At 38.6% G+C, this 19646-nt stretch overlaps 1 protein-coding gene across 1 annotated transcript in view; it reads right to left on the reverse strand.

Moving 5' to 3' along the window:
- The window catches only part of LOC112505865, a 56762-nt gene that overhangs the window by 17638 nt on the left and 19478 nt on the right, over positions 1-19646 (reverse strand). Inside the window, exons 13-20 of the mRNA XM_025109911.1 lie at positions 18461-18580; positions 18074-18255; positions 16486-16721; positions 15458-15559; positions 5598-5774; positions 5323-5511; positions 3143-3384; positions 2890-3036 (exon numbers count right to left, since the gene is read on the reverse strand). Coding sequence (XP_024965679.1) covers positions 2890-3036; positions 3143-3384; positions 5323-5511; positions 5598-5774; positions 15458-15559; positions 16486-16721; positions 18074-18255; positions 18461-18580 — 1395 coding nt within the window. The remainder of the gene's footprint in view (positions 1-2889; positions 3037-3142; positions 3385-5322; positions 5512-5597; positions 5775-15457; positions 15560-16485; positions 16722-18073; positions 18256-18460; positions 18581-19646) is intronic.

Below are 19646 nucleotides of genomic sequence, written 5' to 3' on the forward strand. Positions count from 1 at the left end.
CCTGTGAGTGCGCCGTTCTTTTCTAGCTTGCTATCCTTTGTCCTAGTTTGACGGTTTCAAGTTCGTGATTTATTGGAAGATGATTGGAGAAGACAAACCATTTGGCAGTGGCCCACGTGTACCCGAGATGCTTCCGGTAAATGTTAGACTTATCAAGACAAACATCAGCGTGTTCATTTAAGTCCTAGAGTTTATATTAAGCGGGCCTCATCCCCATTTGAGTTGGTAAATTCTGATGTTTGGGGACCATGTCCTGTTAATTCAAAACTTGGATTTAAGTATTTCGTTACGTTTGTTGATGATTATTCTCACACTACTTGGCTTTATTTTATGAAAAATCAATCCAAGGTAATTACACATTTTTGTTCACTCTATGTTGAGATTAAAACACAGTGTAAAGTCTCTATTCAAACTCTTCGTAATGATAATGCAAAAGAATATTTGTCCCAAACATTTCAGTCATATATGCTTCAAAATGGTATTCTTCATGAGTCTTCTTGTGTTGGCACACCAGCCTATATGGTTGCAGAGCAAAAGAATTGTCATCTCTTACAGGTCATGAGGCTATACGGTTGTGGAGCATGACTGTTCCTAAACTTTTCTGGGCAGATGCTTTTGATACTGATTGTTTTCTCATCAACAGATGCCCTCTGTTGTTTTGGATGGTAGAAGTCCTTTCTCAGTTCGGTTTCCTAAAAAATCATTGTTTACTGTCGACCCAAAGATCTTTAGTGTTTTGCCGTGATACCCGACCACAAATAACTAAGTCGGATCCAAAGTCTCTGAAATGTGTCTTTCTTGGTTACTCTCGACTTCAAAAAGGGTATAAGTGTTTTTCTCCCACGCTTAATCGATGCATTGTATCTCAAGACGTTACATTCCATGAGAATATACACTTCTTTCCTATGTCCACTCCTTGCAACCCAAGAGATAGTGATGATTTGTTGGTATATGCCATACCTGTTCCTGAGTTTCCTACCTCATTCGACTCAACATAGCCTCAAGAGCCTACTAACCACGAATAGTTCATGTATATAATAGGCGGAAACGACCTACATCATATTCCGACGCTATACCATCTTCGTCATGGTTTGCAGATCCCCCTAATGATGATCCTCTTGCTTCAAGTGATCTTGATCTTCCCATTGCCTTTCAGAAAGGTAAGCACACGTGTACTTACCCTATTTCTTCTATTGTTTCCTATGATAAACTTTCTTCACATTCTCGTTCTTTGATTTCTACACTTGATTCTTTATATGTTCCTAAAATGATTGGTGAAGCTGTGGCCCATCCTCGATCGCGGGATGCTACGATTGATGAGATTAATGCTTTCGATCATAATGATACATGGGATTTGGTATAGTTACCAGCGGGCAAAAAGGCAATTGGCTGCAAATGGGTATTCGTTGTGAAAGTCAATCCAAATGGATCCATGGCTCGTCTAAAAGCCCGGTTGGTAGCCAAAGGATATGCTCAGACTTATGGGGTCGACTACTATGACACATCTTCTCCAATGGCTAAGGTACCCTCCATCCGGCTGTTTATTTCATTAGCACTGCTTACGACTGGGTACTAACCAAATGGATATGAAAAATGCCTTCTTGCACGGTGAATTACATGAGGAAGTTTATATGGAGCAACCACGTGGGTTTGTTGCTCAGGAGGAGTCTGGCAAAGTCTGTAAATTGTGTAATTCATTGTATGGTTTAAAGCAATCCCATCGTGCTTCATTTGGACGGTTTAATGTCGTAGTGACTGAGTTTGGATTATGAAGGAGCTCTTATGATCATTTTGTGTTCTTTACTTCGTCCTCTTCTGGATGTATTCAACTTGTGGTGCATGTTGATGACATTGTAATTACTGGGAGTGATGAGACTGGGATCAAGAAGTTGAATGCTTTCCTTGCGTCTCGGTTTCAAACAAAGGACCTAGGTCCTTTAAAATCCATCTTGGGATGATTGAAACAAAACCTTGTAAGGCCCCAATGATTCCAAATATGAAATTGAAAGCAGACGATCGAGATCTACTTGAGGATCCAGAAAAATACAGAAGAATTGTAGGAAAGCTAAAGTACCTGACGATTACAAGTCCAAACATCGTTTTTCGAGTGAGTGTTGTAAGTCAATTTATGCCATCTCCAAGAACTCCACATTGGAACGATGTTAAGCATATAAAGAAGTACCTAACGGTACCCCTGGTCTTGGCATCCTTTATCAAAATCACAGTCATCATGTCATAGAAGGGTTTACAGATGCCAACTATAATGGGGATTCTACGAACAAGCGGTCTACAAAAGACTATTGTGTGTTGGTTAGAGGGAATCTAGTTTCATGGACAAGCAAGAAACAAGATGTCGTTTCCCGGTCAAGTGTTGAATTTGAATATAGGGTTATGGTCCAAACAACTTGCGAGTTGATATGGTTGTGTAATCTGCTATGTGAGCTTAGGTTTGTTCAATCTAAACCGATGAATCTATATTGTGATAATGAGGCGGCTATCCACATTGCAAACAATCCCTTGTTTCATGAAAAAACAAAACATTTCGAAGTAGACTGTCATTTCACTTGTGAAAAGCTAGAAGATGGAACCATCTCAACTCCCTTTGTTCGAACAGGAAGTCAACTTGTTGATGTCTTTACCAAAGCTTTACCTGGTTCGCGAATCTCTTCTATCTGTAACAAGTTGGGCATGATTAACATCTATGCTCCAACCCGAGGGGGATTGTTAGAATAGAAATATTGTATTTATTTGTTAAGGCCCAGTTAGCCGGTGGGCCCTTGGGGTTTCTCTTTCCTAGGTTACTTGTCTATATATATCCATGTACCTTTCGTTGTAATACACAAGTCAAGCAATAATATAATCTCTGAAAAGATAATAGAAGACTCCTACCTAGTTGGCCCAAGAGGTAGATATTTTGCTCTTGGAACATAACAAAATAACGAAACCAGATTGAGGAGCCTTTCATGATTTTGATAAAGCTTCTTAAGTTCTTCATCAGTCCACTCCTTTTTCGCATTGTCATGGTTACGCATTTCCCTGGAAACTCAAGTACAGAATAATCAGTACACAAGGTGAGCAACAGAAAGCTTTTCTATATTATGGTCGAGAAATTTGAAGTAGATAAATTATCTCATGTACCTACTTTATCAATTCGTCTTGTGCATTATACATTTCATCAAGGACCTTCAGCACAGGACTTAGCAAAGATCCGAGACCAGTACCACTAGCTCCTTGATCTTCACCATTACTGATATGCATATCTGACAACTGAGACTGCACGCCTCCTTGTGCTAAAGCATGTAAAAATTCATAGATCTGTAGCCTATACGGCTCGCCTGATCTTATTGCCAGGGTAGTAAGAGCTTGAGCAGCAACAATACGGACCTGAGACGAAAAAATTTAATCATCAAAGAGCCTGATGAAAAGCAAGCACCAAGGGTAAACTGCTGCAACACCGGCCTTTGACTAAATTACAGCTCTTACATTGCAATAAGTTGCAGAATCACACCAGGACATTACACAATTGATCCTCTTTTTCTTAACTGTCATGCAACTCATTGTTGGCACACGGAAAGTCTTTATACTCAGGGCATTAAGTGACAAACCAAACCAAACCAAGCGGAGCCTATATATCCCACACGGAAGTAGGGTCTAAGGGGGTAGGATGTACGCAAACCATACTTCTATCCCAAGTAGTGAAGAGGCCATTTCTGTTCCCGGGCTTGTGAAAAAGTATTTGCATAAAAGGTTCAGGGAAGTCTTAAGCGACTGCGACATTGATGAAAATGCAACAGGACTCTTATCATATATTTCAATGAAAAAAAGAAAATTACAAGTGATTTGAGAAGTAGGTGATCTCCTAGGACTCTAGACATAATTTTTCCTACCCACCCCAAAAACTTTATCCCTAATGACCTATATAGTCAAGATCCCTAAGCCTGCATAATTCAAATAGCATACTAGAAGATATCCTAATAATAAAAGACAATTGATTAATATAATAATAAAATATAACTAATTAATATTAACTAGGCCCTCCAAAGTCTCAAGAAACACCCCACACCCCCTTGAGACGGGTGCTGGTGCATTCTATCAAAACATGGAGAAGTGTGAGACACCATCACAAAAATATTGGAAGGTTTGAAGATCTTATAATTCAGTGAAGAGCTTGAGACATTTTTGGTAACGTATGAAGATTTGTGGAGAAAGTATAGTTGACAAAATTAGTGTCCCTCTAGGAAGACTTAAAGGACAAATGAGAATTGAAACGTTTTTACCAAAAGACACAAACCAAAAACCAATTCTTTTGTAATATTAAAGAACGACCCATATACCCATTATGTTACGGCTAGTCAGGTTGTGATCAGGTTCTCGTTTTCTTGGTTCACTTAGAGTTTTGCAGTACCATATGCAGAGCATACAAATCGTCTATCAATATCAGTAAAGATACGAAGAGCATTTTGGTAAACAAATTTAATGCTCAGAGGAAAGGTACATCAGCGAAAGCCTTGGAGCAACCGAGCAAATGATAATGTTAGCTTCTTTGTATAATACAAAGACTGGCTGCATATAAAGATTTCGTTCACCAACCTTGCGAAACTGAATAGCCTTAGGGCGTCTTCTTCGCGATTTATGAGAGGTTAATAATTGCACATTCATGTACTAGGAGTTGGTAGCCATTTAGTTTAACAATGTTTTCTTGGATGTCTTTGAAGTTTGAAGTTCTATTAGAGGAAGGATGGTAGTGTCAACTGTCAAGTAGTGAGAGGTGATTTTTGTTATAAACTGTGAGAAGGATGGTATGGTGCGCGCAAAGACGCAAACTAATGAGTACAAAGAATCTGAAGCTTGGTGTTCTAGGCCAATCAGGGCACTTGCAATCATCAGTAAGGATTGTGATATTTAGCAGGACATAAGGAGTATCTGCTTTTTACCATAGGTTAATAGAATGATACTGCAAACTATAGCAAACATTATAATTCTTATACCTATAAGCAATGTTATACAAGATATTGCAAGATGTGTACGACACAAAGACGCCAGACAAAGATGCTACTACCTGCCTTAAATTTGATAAAATGCTACGATGAAGATCAAAAGCAAAAAGACACTACATAAACATACTGACAACTATGAATAATCATTTCAAACACAAGTAGTTCAAGCCTCAAATTTCTTCTCTCACGATATAAAACAAAGACATTTCCTGAAGAATGTTCCATATAAGAGAAGATTGTGAAAGGAATGGGCCAGACTTACAWGTGGACTTATAACGCATATTCTAAAATGCTAATTTTGAAAATTTCAAGATCAACCAAATACCTCCCAGCTGCCAATGAAAGCGCATCTTTGAAGTCGAGTCAGTGCACTAGCTAGAGTTGGATTACRGGAACTAGCTGCTGCAACCATTTTATCTGCATCCAACATCATCAGCGCAGTCCCAGGAGGGGTTGCTGACTCCCAAGCATATTCAGAAGCAGCATAATTTGCATTTTCTCCAAGGAACCACACCTGCAAGGGTTTTARTCAACTAGAATACAAAGCATAAACCTTATAATAACTCATCGAGTTTCATGTTGAAAAACTATGATTCTTACTGCTGCTTGAACTAATCTCTGCAAAGCCAAAGCTGACTTTGGATCCGATGCAGAAACTCTATCGATTGAGGTAAGCCCAGACATGGAGCCAAGCTGTGGAGGTGGCAGATCAAGAACTACTGTGACAGCTTCCAGAGCTGTATGTCTACCCTCTGGACCAGCTCCAACCAGGCATGTCTGCATGGAAAAAAGCCAGTAGACATATGTAATGAAGCAAAATGACCAGACGCCACACTCTCTCCAGAAAAGAAGATCGACAGAAACAGGAGAGGAGAAGATTGTTAGAAGTTCAGTATGACATAATTAGTACACTATAAAATATGCAAATAAAATGTAAATATGGAGAAGTATCAGGTTAAAATGTGAATGGGCTTACTATTTCACCTGTATTGGTTACCTTTATTTAGTATAAATATAGCATCTCGATCAATATATATACAACTAAAACRRAAAAKTCTTCTCTTATGGTATCAGAGATTGGCGCTCCTCTCCCACTGCTGACATTTTTCCCTTACTCCCTCCATCACCGTCACTATTGCAACRAATCCTCGAGCAGGGACTTTTCCGTCCATTGCTACCACTGCTCATCATAACCTTGYTTCTRTTAACCACAAGGGTGGTGCCTGATTGGTTTGAKCTTGGCTCCAAAGGTSAAAAGTGCCTGGAGGTCACAGGTTCAAATCCAAGAAGGAACAAAAATCCCCTTGTGGCCACRGAGGTTCAATTGCKGTGACTCCGGGMTACCTGCAAAGCAGGTGGTCGCCCTGGGATTAGTCGGCTCGCATAMTGGGTTGGATATCCAGGTTATTAAAAAAAAYCTTGCTTCTGTTGTTGCTTATAGCTGTTGCTGCTKCTGCTATCAATCTCCGCTCGTAAATCAGAGTMACTGCCCTASCAACTGATTTTTTYCCTTCTGCTAGACTGTGAATCAGTCAATTCACCGGCTGTTTCGCTTTCCTATATTCTTTCAGATGCATCTTCCTTGGTTATTCTCCAAACTACAAAGGGGTATAAATGGTATGACCCTGTAACAAGGAAGTTCCTCACCTCCATAGATATAACCTACTTCAAAAACAAACTCTTTTACATAGAACCTATCCAGGCCAGAAATATTTCTCCTACTCCTATCCCATATTGAAACAAAAAAGGAAACCCAGGTCTATTCACGCAGAAAGAAGTTGTAATCAGGGATTATATCATTGCTTTTAACTTGTGTTTTACAAAGAAACAATACAAGGATATATATAGACAGAAAACCTAAACAAAAGAGGAACCCTAAGGGCCCATGGGCTTAATGGGCCTAAGTAACTATATACCGTATTTACATTCTAACACTCCCCCTCAAGATGGAGCATAGATGTTAATCATGCCCAGCTTGTTACAAATAAAAGAGATTCACAAACCAGGTAATGCTTTGGTGAAGACATCAGCAAGTTGTCTTCCTGTTTGAACAAAGGGGGTTGAGATGATTTCATCTTCTAGCTTTTCACGAGTGAAATGGTAGTCAACCTCGACGTGCTTTGTTCTTTCATGAACACGGGGTTGTTTGAAATGTGGATAGCCGCCTCATTATCACAATATAGGTTCATTGGTTTAGATTGAGCAAACCCAATTTCACCTAGCAGATTGCGCAACCATATCAGCTTTCAAATGGTTTGGGCCAGAGCCCTGTATTCAGATTCAACACTTGACCGGGAAGCGACGTTCTGTTTCTTGCTTTTCCATGGAACTAGATTCCCTCCGACCAACACACAATAGCCTGTTGTAAACCGCCTAGTAGTCGGATCCCCATTATAGTCGCCATCTGTGAACCCTTCTATGACATGATGATCGTAATTTTGATAAAGGATACCAAGACCAGGAGCACCCTTTAGGTACTTCAGTATATGCCTAACAGTGTCCCAATGTGGAGTTCTCGGAGGTGACATAAATTGACTTACTACACTCACTGGAAAAGCGATGTCAGGACGTATAATCATCAAGAGTTTAGCTTTCCCACATTCTTTTGTACTTTTCTGGATGCTCAAGTAGATCTCCACCGTCCACTTTCAATTTCATATTTTGAATCATTGGGTCCTCGCAAGGTTTTGTTTCAATCATACTAGAGTCATTCAATATCTCCAAACATAATTTTCGTTGAGACAAACGTATCCCTTTCCGAGTACGAGATACTTCAATTCCCAAAAAGTATTTTGAAGGACCTAGGTCCTTTGTTTGAAACCGAGACGCAAGGAAATCTTTTAGCTTCTTGATCCTAGTCTCATCACTCCCAGTAATCACAATGTCATCAACGTATACCACTAGTAGAATACATCTGGAAGATGACAAAGTAAAGACACAGAATGATCATAAGAGCTCCTCCATAAGCTGAACTCGGTCACTACGGCATTAAACCGTCCAAACCAAGCACGAGGGGATTGCTTTAAACCATACAATGATTTACGTAGTTTACAGACTCTACCAAAATCCCCCTAAGCAACAAACCCAGGTGGTTGCTCCATACAGACTACCTCATGTAAATCACCATGTAAGTAGTCATTTTTCACATCCAATTGGTGTAGTACCCGGTCGTAAGTAGCGGTTAATGAAACAAACAGGCAGATGGAGGGTACCTTAGCGAGGATGATTCAACCAGCGAATGAAGTGGGTCAACTTTTTGTCTTCGAGCAAAAAAAATTTCTTGCTGATCGAGCTTTCACACAAGAGAAAATGTCTCGTGGTAGTTGACCCCATAAGTCTGAGCATATGCTTTGGCTACCAATCGGGGTTTTAGACGAGCCACGAATCCATCTAGATTAACTTTCACAGTGAATACCCATTTACAGCCAATTGCCTTTTTGCCTGTAAGTAACTCTACCAAATCTCATGTATCATTATGATCGAGAGCATTCATCTCATCAATCATAGCATCCCGCCATCCCACTTGGGCCAAAGCTTTACCAACCATTTAGGAACAGATAAAGAATCAAGTGTAGAGATCAAAGAACTAGAACATGACGAAAGTTTATCACAGGAAACAACAGAAGAAATAGGGTAAAATACATGAGCGCTTACCTTTCCGAAGAGCAATAGGAACATCAAGATCAGGAACTGTGTATCGGAAGGTGGTGGATCACTCGAAGCAAGAGGATCATCATTAGGCGAATCTGCAGACGATGATGAAGATGGTGTTGGTCGGGATCTGATGTAAGTCGTTGCCACCTATTATATACATGAACTATCGGTGGTTTAGTAGGCTCTTGGGTCTATGTCAAGTCGGATGGGGTAGTAGACTCAGGAACAAGTATGGTATACACCAACAAATCATCACTATATCTTGGGTTGCAAGAGTGGACATAGGAAAGAAGGGTATATTCTCATGGAATGTAACGTCTCGTGATACAATGTATCGATTAAGCATGGGGAAAAACTAATACCCTTTTTGAAGTCGAGAGTAACCAATAAAGACACATTTCAGAGACTTTGGATCCAACTTAGTTATGTGAGGTCGGGTTTCGCGGACAAAACAAGAACTACCAAAGATCTTTGGGTCGACAGAAATCAATGATTTAAAACTGAGAAATAACTTTTACCATCCAAGGCAACGGAAGGCATTTGGTTGATAAGAAAAGAAGCGGTAGCAACCGCATCAGCCCAGAAGACTTTAGGAACAGTCATGTGAAATAATAGAACCTGAGCCACCTCTAGGAGATGACGATTCTTTCGTTCCGCAACCCCATTTTGAGCTGGTGTGTCAACACAGGAAGACTCATGAAAAATGCTATTTTGAATCATGTACGAATGAAATGGTAGGGACAAATGTTCTTTTGCACTATTACTACGAAGAGTTTGAATGGAGACTTTAAACTGGGTTTTAATCTCGGCATAGAGTGAACATTTTTTAATACCTCAAATCGATTTAAAATAAAGTCAAGTCAAGTAGTGCGTAAGTAATCATCAACAAACGTAACAAAAACTTAAACCCAAGTTTTGAAGTAACAGTCCCCAAACATTAGAATGGACTAACTCAAATGGGGATGAGGCCCGCTTATTACAGACTCTAAGACTTAAATGAATACGCTGATGTTTGGCAAATTGACAAGACTCACATTGTAGAGAAGGTAAATAAGAAAACTCAGGACACACCTTCTTCAAATTCTGTAAAGATGGATGACCTAATCGACAAATGAACTTCAAGTGGAGGCAATGAGCTGGAACAAGTCAATGAGGAAGGTACTTGATGTTCAAATATGTATACGCCATCAGTCTCCCGCAATCTACCAATAATCCTCTTCGCCGACAGATCCTCAAAAACATAGAAATCAGGAAAGAATGAGACACAACAATTTAAAGCTCGGGTAATTTTGATGACTAATAAAAAATTGAACGAGAAATTAGGTAGGCTCAATACGGAAGATAACGAAACAAACGGGTAAGATCGGCTGTGCCAGAAGGATAGGTGCGGTAGACCCGACAACAATTGTGACATGTGATGGGAATTTGTGTTTATTGAAATTAGAAAAGATGGTGGGATTACATGTCATGTGATCTGAAGCACCTGAATGAATGACCAATTTAAATGTGGAAGATAATAGGCATGTAATAGAGTTACTTGTCTCAGCAAATGTAATAGAGTTACCTGTCTCAGCAAATGCACTAGTTGGAGCAGTGGAATTCTCAGTCCCTAAAAGTCGAGCATATTTTTCTACGGGTATAGTAACAATACTATCTGAGGCAGATGCAACGTGCGCTGATGAACTCCTTAAATGTCTGGCAAAAAGCTTCTTACATTTGCGCTTGGTATGACGTAACTCATGGCAGTAGTAACATTCAACATTATCAGAATCTCGAATAGTAGCCCATGAGTCAGTTGTTCGGTCATTGTGGCTACCTCTAGAGACACCATGGTGACCCTACGAAATCCTCCTCGGTAGCCACCATGAAATCCCCCTCGACCAACTAGAGCACTGTTGTGATCAGAAGTTTGAGAAGCCTGAAGATTCTCATTCCTAAGAACACAGGCAAAAATTCCTTGAAGAGAAGAAATAGCAGATTCATTCAAGAACTGAGATCTGATATAGTCAAATTCTGGTCGCAAACCGGTCAAGAAACTGATAACAGCCACTTGTTCCCTCTGAGTCTGCATGGCTTTGACATCAGCACTTAATGGAAGAAGAGAGTTAAGCTCCTCATACACTTTCTTCAACTCCATGACATACGTAGTGAGTGATCGGTCATGTTGTTCTCCACGATGAAAGGACTTACAAACACTATAGATTCGAGAGATGTTACTTTGTCCACAATACAAAAAATCAAAGATAATCCATAAGTTCCTTCACATATTCGTAGTGACTAAACGTGACGGAACAGAAGGCTCAACAGTATTGATAATTTGCAAGTACAAACGAGCATCACTTTGGAACCATGAATCAGAATCGTTACCTATAGGAGGATGCGATGTGAAATGAGAAACCATTCCCATGCTCCGGAGATAGATACAAATAGTTTTGCTCCACTCAAAGTAGTTGGAGACACTAAGCTTGTTGTCGGTGAGCTTAGCATTTACTGGAAGCATCTCGGGTACACGTAAACTACTGTTACTGTCAGATGTTTTGTCTTCTCCGGTCATCTTCCAATAAATTATGAACCTGAAGAGAGAGCGTAGAACTTGGGACGAAGTATAGCAAACCAGAAAGCAAACGACGCACTCACAAAGTGCCAAAGAAACCGACGAACAGAAAACTTCAGATCCAAGGAACTAAAAATGTAGCGTTTAAAAACAAAAAATAGCAGCAACAAAGCTTGCTGTCTACCAAAATAATCAAGTAAAACAGCCCCGAATCACAGCAGCACCAAACAACCGGGGAAGCAGCACCCAAACGCAAACAAATCTGAAGTCGTGAGGAAGAAAAACACGCCCAGATCTGGATACCATGTAATCAGGGATTATATTATTGCTTTTAACTTGTGTTTTACAAAGAAAGGGTATAAGGATATATATAGGCAGAAACCGTAAGGGCCCATGGGCTTAATAGGCCTAAGTAAATATATACCGTATTTACATTCTAACAGAAGCAAAGTGACTAAATGCTTGTGCAACCTCAGCATGGCCATGAATCTCAGCTGGATCCTTTTCCTGATAAATCCAAAACCGGGAAAGGAATAAATTCAGATTAGTAGTATCCATTTCCTGATAAACCCCAGTTGCTAAAAGGGAGCCTGGTCGTGTACCTAATATCCTATCAAAAATTACCTATTTTACAAAGCTTTTCTTACCAAGTTATCGTGCTTTTGTGTATACAATTAATGAAATACAAGATCCAACATCAGTCTATTAGCCCTACAAGTTACAATTTGGAAAAATACCACATTTGAAGAAATCAAGGCCTTAAAAACAATCAAGCATGGGATATTATAGACCTCTTTTCTGCCTTCTTATTCTTAGCATGCTTCTCGATCTTAGGAGCTAACTTGCAAACCTCCTCGAATGACCCAATAAGGTTGCTATTCGAGTTTCACAGCAATATCATGGTTCAATCCGCCAACATAACGAGCCATAGTTTGTTCCGATCTCTCACTAAGTAACACAAGTTGCTCAAATTCACGAGTGTATTCATCAATACTGAGATTACCTTGTTTAAATTTGGTTATCTTGATATAGAGATCTTGCTTGCAAGAATCTGGAAGGAATCTCTCCTTGAGTAGTTTCTTGAGTATTCTCCAAGACCGGATCTTGGACTTGCCACTTCATTCTCGCTTGGCTTTCATGTTCTCCAACCATAACGAGGCATATTTCTTAAGTTTCAAAACAGCAACTTTGTAACTTTTCTCATCAGAATACCCCTTGACATCGAAAAGGTTCTCGATATCATTCAGCCACTCAATAAAATCATTCGGGTTTGATCCTCCATTGAATTCTGGAGCATCTGCTTTGACATCTCTAAGTCTAAGATCATCTCTAACTCTTCTTCTGTGAACAAAAGACTGACCAGATTCATCTGAACTATAATGGCTAGGGTCAGTTAAATAACTTCGTTGTTTGTCATCCAGTAGTCTTGCAAGCTGTTGAGTTATGAGTTCAGTAGTTCTTTGAAATCTGTCTCTCACGCCAGAAATTCTGAACTTCTTCTGCGGTCATACCATGAGGAATTGCCACGATCTTTATATGGAGGAAAGAAAATAGTAAGATGATAAGAAGTAAGAACACAACCCAAGGACAACCTGGGTTTGCTCTGATACCGGTTGATGCGTAGGTGGATGGGTAAAAAGAAGGATAAGACTAGGGTAAGATTAACAATTTGATTAGATCAAGGATAAAGTACTTAAACACCACCAAGATTAACCAAATTGGAGAAGGTTGATGTTACTAGTGATAAAGCAACAGCACCACACTAGCAACAATCAAGAATCGACTCTTTTTGTGTATGAACACTCAAAACAGCTTCACAAGCTATTGTAAACTCATTATTCAGAAGAAGAAAAAAAAGATGCCTTCCTGCTACAACTTGGAACCCCGTATATAGGACTAGAAGATTAAAATAAACATAACTCTTGAAAAATGAGAAGACTAAAGAAAGACCAAAAGTTGGAAAGCAATTAAAAGACTATTAATGAAGCATAAATGGAGGAAGAATGTTAATCTCCTTTGGGCTGCCAGAGAATTATACTCCTCTGTTTAATTGTTTCGAACCCAAAATAAGAGTCTGAATCAAACCCAAGGTAAGCCGGAGACATAAAAAGGGTTGGTCTTGTACTGGCTCAAAATAACATGAATGCCTCTGCATCACTCGGTCTGTCCAAAAAGAGAGGTGCGTGAGCCTTCCTAATGAGAGAAGGATACGAGTTTCTAGGCATCTTCAAATGGTTGGGGGATTAGTATTATTAACATGAACAGTAATGACAAATGTTCAATGATGAAACAAACCAAGGTGAAGGCAGAGGACATGGCGATGTATCCAAGATCACTTGGTTATATGTCGAATACACCAGCTATGCCTAGCATGTGAAATGGGTACATAAAAATGTTGTGCTCAACCTGGAATACAATCAGGAAGTTGGAAGTACCAGAAATTCCTAGAGGCATATCATCAGAAAAGCTTCCTTGACCAATTGGTAGATCAAAAAAACAGCAGTCGCAGCTACAAAAGTGGCTAAATATGCAACAGCAATCCAAGGTCGCATACCCATATAGAAACTAAGTTCCCACTCACGAGTCATGTAACAATACACCAAGTAAGAAGTGTAGAATTAGTTCATAAGGACCACCATTGTATAACCTTCCCATATTGGATAAAATGCCACTCATACCCAGAGCTAGCTGGTTCTCCCCATAATGCGTTGAGGCGCAACAGTTGACTGGACATCTAGGGGTAAAACACACGTTGTGGTGTGGGCCACGGAAACGGTTCCCAAATCGAGGAAAACTCTGAATACTAGATATGACCTCAAAATATCAGGGGTCAAGGTCGGCCGGTTAGACGATGGGGGATAAGTTTCATCGTCGAAACAGAGTAGGGGTGCAGAGAAAGCCAGGAGGTTTGCCTAGAAGCAGCCACCCTTGAAAGAGTGCATAATAGCTCACTGATCGAGCGCTCTTGCACCGAAGATGAAGGCTCATCTAAAACATTTAGCGTCATACGCACTACACCTACCTTCAATCTTCAATTTACTGAGAAGATGAACTTGATTCAAATTTTCAAGGAAGAGAACTTCTTGTGCTTCTATAGCACGGTCAGGTATCTCTACTGGTGCCTTGGATCACATGATAGGAAACAAAGATATATTATCAATATTATCTCTTCCTTTATATCTCTTATTAGAATAGCTAATGGCTCAAATATTCTGGTAGGAGCCACTAATTCACTAAATCTCAATTCTTAGTTCAATTATTCAATGTCCTTTTACAGGCCTGTGTTACCTGATAATTTGTTATCTGCAAGTAAAGTTACTGAGGAATTAAATTGCTCAATAATATTTTTCTGTAATCCTTGTATGTTCAGACTTGAGACTTCTTGGATGATTGGGACTGGCAGATGATTTGTATCAGTTGAGCATCCTATCCTCCACAGCATATCAAAGCTAAAGAGCTTTGCAAGACATTTATGTTTGATAGCATCATCAATCATGTGTTATACCTTGGTAGTTTGCCATCAGATTCACATATGTGCATAGAAATAAGTACAAGGGATATTAATACGTATAATGGGCATTCTGTTTAGTAAAACCAAATAGAGTAGCAGCCTAGGAGAGATCTGGCGTCTCGAATATTAGAACGCTTCTGTAATCTTTCGATTAATGCAAGCATTCTCAATATTTTACTGTATCAATTGGTATCAGAGAGATAAAATCCTACATCATGAAGAAAAGGTTAGCATCCAGAGTTGATGAAATCGAAGAGCGATTGAATGTTGAAAGAGGATGTTCAAGTGGTGAGGAGGGAGATGGAGTTCGCTTTGAAGAGGCAGGCAACATGAGGAACAGTCGATCGAGGAAAGAGTCGCCGGACTTGGATAACGAGGGCCGGAGGAGGGCAATGGTTTGCAATCAAGGGTGATGGCTGGAATTGCCAGTTCTTGATGGAACTGATCCCAATAGTTGGGTAAATGCATGTTGAACGGTACTTTTCACTATACCAAATTTATGAGGAGAAACAAAATCGAGGTCTGTGTCATTTTCTTTAAAGATGATGTGCTTAGGTGGTTCCAGTAGGAAAACAGACGAAGACCTATTAATAGAGTATCTAAATTTGATGTGTATCTCATGCACTGCAAACACCAGAACTGTCAGATGTATAGAGCTAGTAATATGATGACAAATTAAATTTCATTTCAAATAACTACAAAAACACGTCTTATCAAAGAAAGGACTGAGGAAACACTCACTTTCCACAAAAGTTGCAACACATCAGAATCAATTTTTCCAGGCACTTTAGTAGCAAACACTCTTGCTATTTCAAGAAGGATAACAGCCATATCTGGAGTAGCCTATAAAGAACAAAAAGAGAAGATTACAAGAAGAATATCATACAAGTAAGGAAGCACAAGAGATAGAAATTTAGTTAATATAAAACCAGATAGCATGTGTGTAACTGAAAGTAGAACAAGACGAATGCATGAAACAAATGTTGATACTAACAATGCTGGAAAATCATTAAGTGGTATATGCTAACAGTTGCCATTCCAACTATTTCCTTCTCATCTAAATATGTTCCCAAAAAGTCATGATGTAAAGAAGTTAATAATAATATGCTGTGCTACATAGTTATTAACTTATTATTATTACTACTATAATAGTTCCAGCAAGGAACAATTGCCATCCTAGGCCACCAAATGTAACATCATCATTAACATAAAGTAGAGGCAGACGAAAACTAATGAACCAGGTTCACTTTTTCCTCTCTAATCATCTTTTACCTCAACGAAGTCATCAGTTTCTTTGTTGTTGGCCCCTCTGACATCTTTTTGAACAATGGAGTGAAGGGAGTTGATAGTAGTTTTTCCAAGATTTGTGTGAGCTAACAGTATTCGGCCGTGTGTGTAAAAGAACATATAGATTTTCCATTTCAGACATCCATTTTCACCCAACTTTTCGTGATTCACAAGAAAACACTCCTAATAGTATCCATAAGTTTTCTGTCAGAAAATCTAGATCGCTTTGTGTCACTGATATTCAATTAGCAAGGTGGACTGTGATTTACCAAAAACTATGTCACAACAGTGCAAGACTACCAGGCCTGTCCTGCTTCTTGGGGCAGATATGAGGTCTAAGATATATTGACGACTCAATAAAACAAGGAAGTACAGTAGATGTTATGCTTTTAAGTTTGATCATATCAAACAGAAACTAACATTGAAAGACAGAAGAAGATTAGAAAAGAAAAAATAGTTACAACTTGCAAGTATCTAGGTACCTTGAAACGAGCATGCAAAGTGAGCAAAATATCATTTAACAAAGTTGCTGACCAAGAAGGATCGGAAATCTCTGATGCAATCAATGATTCAAGTTCATCAAAAGTGTCCTCAGGACTTTGCATCCATATCAGTGCTTTAATCACCATAGCACGAACATAAACACATTCACATGCCACGGTTGTCCGCACCACCTCCATCAATGAGGCTAATAAACTCCCAATTGTGTCCTCGCCATCTGCCCATTCAACACATAAGAAAAGCATTGAGACCTCAAAGGTGTGGAAAATAAGCACAGATTAAAAGCAATAGCAATGCTTTCTAATCACCTTTAACATAGATAAACTGTATACAAGTAGATATAAATGAACAAATGAACCTTTAGTGCATACTAATCAGCAAATTCCATTCTCTCATCCAGAGATCATATTCATAAAAACCAACAATTCATACCCCAAGAGAATAGTTAGCTAACAATTCCGGTTAATCCCAAAGCATATGAGCAATGATTTAATTTAGAACCCAGCAGAATTTGGTCTTATCAAAATTGTGCAAGTAGACTAAGAAGTCGTTCCATGATTTACTTTTCAAATATTGATCTAAAACATAAACCTGCAACCAGCGTAATTCTGCTGTTGCAAACAGGTCTATTTCCAACATTTTTAGTACACTTAATTAACCGAAGGAAGAAAAATGGGTACATGCAAACAGTTACCAGTGGCAGTCATAAACAGTCAAGTAACATATACATAACTTGCTATTGCATGTTTGCGTAGTAACTATTAGCTTTCATTTGTTCACAATTTTCCTCCCTTCCATTGTGTCCCGTCTTCATTCCTCCATATATCAAGTAAATGAAACCCATGATGCCTTTTTTTTTTATATTTGATATTATTTGTCCTTTTTGCATGATATATTTATTTCATTCCTTTATTTATAGAATTTAGATACTTAGTTGAGATGCTAGAAGTTTCAGGAACTTGGTCGTAATTTGGACAATAAGAACCAAAAGTGTGAAAATTACACCCAAAGAGGAACTCTTCCTTCAATAACTTTGATATCTTAATCATATACTCCCTTTCTCCGATCACTTCCAAATCAACCCTAACTTCTTCCTCAAACCCGGTAGGATTACAATTTCCCCTAAAAGCACTTACAAATACAACGGTTATTGGAACCATTGAGGAGGGTATTCATTATTCATTCCATATATTTCATCCATTCTCAGCATCAAATCTCCCTTTCACGTCACTACCATCACCTCATTTAAGTTTTGGAGTCATTACTGGTGCATAACGGATACAAGCATTATCATTTGTTATCATATTATGAGTATACCTCTCTCTAGCTATGAAGTTGATTGTCACTAGCATTAGGGAATGATGTACCTTAATACCTTGTAATTATGATTGTGGCTTGAATAATGTTTAGTATAGTATTCCCATGGCTTCATGGCTATTTGTTCTTCATGATTCAATTTGTTGATTGAAACAGATTGTAGGATTACCTGGATATATGGACCCTACAAATGTGTGTTTCATGAGCTTGATTAGTAAATGAAAAGATACCATTGAAGCACATGGCAATCACCTTCAGATTCAGAGGTTCCATGATCCCAGTCATTGCTTTCGGAAAATGTATTGACAACATCCCCTTCAATATTCAGTAGACCCAGAGCAAAAGCAGCTGCCCGACTTTTCCCCATCTCTTGCACAACTCTCGCTGCTGCATGAAGCAAAGGCCGGGAGGAACTACGGAAACAAGTTTTCAACCTGAAAAAGGTTCAGAGAAAATGGTTTCCAATTTAAAAGTTTAACTAAACGCCCACAGATTTTTGCTTTCTTTTTCTAACCAGGCTTGGGAAAGCATATATTTATGTCAAAAGCTTGTGTTGTAAGAAAGTTTACTGTATAGATAAACCATGGCTGGCATATGCAGTTATGAAAGAAATACAAGTATCTACAATAAGATGTGAACCTTGTCATGACAACTTTGATAAGGAGCTGCGGACATTTTTTCTTTGATTTATCCTTTGTATAAGGTACTTTGATAACTTCCCTGGTCAAATTGTACCATCCAAGAGCTCGACCCTCCGTCCTGTGGTGGACAGATGTTACCAAAAGATAAAACACAAGGACATTAAAAAATTCTGGTTTCTGCACATCATTCAAGAAAAATGGACAACACCTCCCCCCCCCAAAAGAAAAACCAAAATACACACCAAGAAAAAGAACTAGATAAAATAGATGGTTGCATTAAAAACAAGAAGCTTTCTATACATACCAAAGTCGCCCTATAACTATATTTTGCTTGAAATAATAACTGCTTATGAGAAGTTATTTACAGTATTCAATCAACTTTCCAACCAACATCATTAGTACAAATTGACATGATTATGATCAGTTCTCCATTTAAGTAAAAGCTGATGTGAGCATTCCACTTCTCATATTAAAGATAGCTATACCAAAAGTGAAATTAATAACAACAATGATGATAAACAATATAATAAACCTCAAACAAGCATCAACATCAAATTCAGAGAGGAGAAGAGTAATATAGACAAGGTAAAGATTAAAAATAAGAAAAATGGCAACGAAATTGGAAAACAGAACATTACCCCCCCCCCCTCCCAAAAAAAACACACACGCACAGTGAATGAGAGATAAACAGGCAAGAACTCAGGTGACTTCTTTTCATCATTTTTATTCAATCAATTTTCCTTTAATTAACTTTACCCCTGTTGTTATTGAATATCTTATAATTCTAACTTACTCATTTGATTATGAACCACCCAAATATGTTCCCAAATGTTATTCTTACTTTTGTATGAACTTTTTATACTAAAGAGGAAAAAATGGTTGAAATGATAAAATTCCTTTTTCAAGTACTATTTTACTTCCAACTCGGAAATAATTAGATAAAATGAAATGCTTTAGTTCGACATCAGCTTTTAACATCTGTTGTGCAATATATATGTCAGCTTTTTATTAAATGAAAATAAAAGGCAATTGCAACATCAGCTTTTACTGAAGTAAGTGATGGAATGCTTATCAAATGGCATAAATAGCTTCTTAAATGCAGTTTATTGTTTGTGAAAGCAAAAAATTGTCTGGGTGACTTTCTTGTGAAGATAAAAACTTTGATCATTAGTTATGCAATTGTG

Source organism: Cynara cardunculus (genome assembly GCF_001531365.2).
Source record: "Cynara cardunculus var. scolymus isolate 2C chromosome LG 2, CcrdV1, whole genome shotgun sequence".
Taxonomy (NCBI): Eukaryota; Viridiplantae; Streptophyta; class Magnoliopsida; order Asterales; family Asteraceae; genus Cynara; species Cynara cardunculus.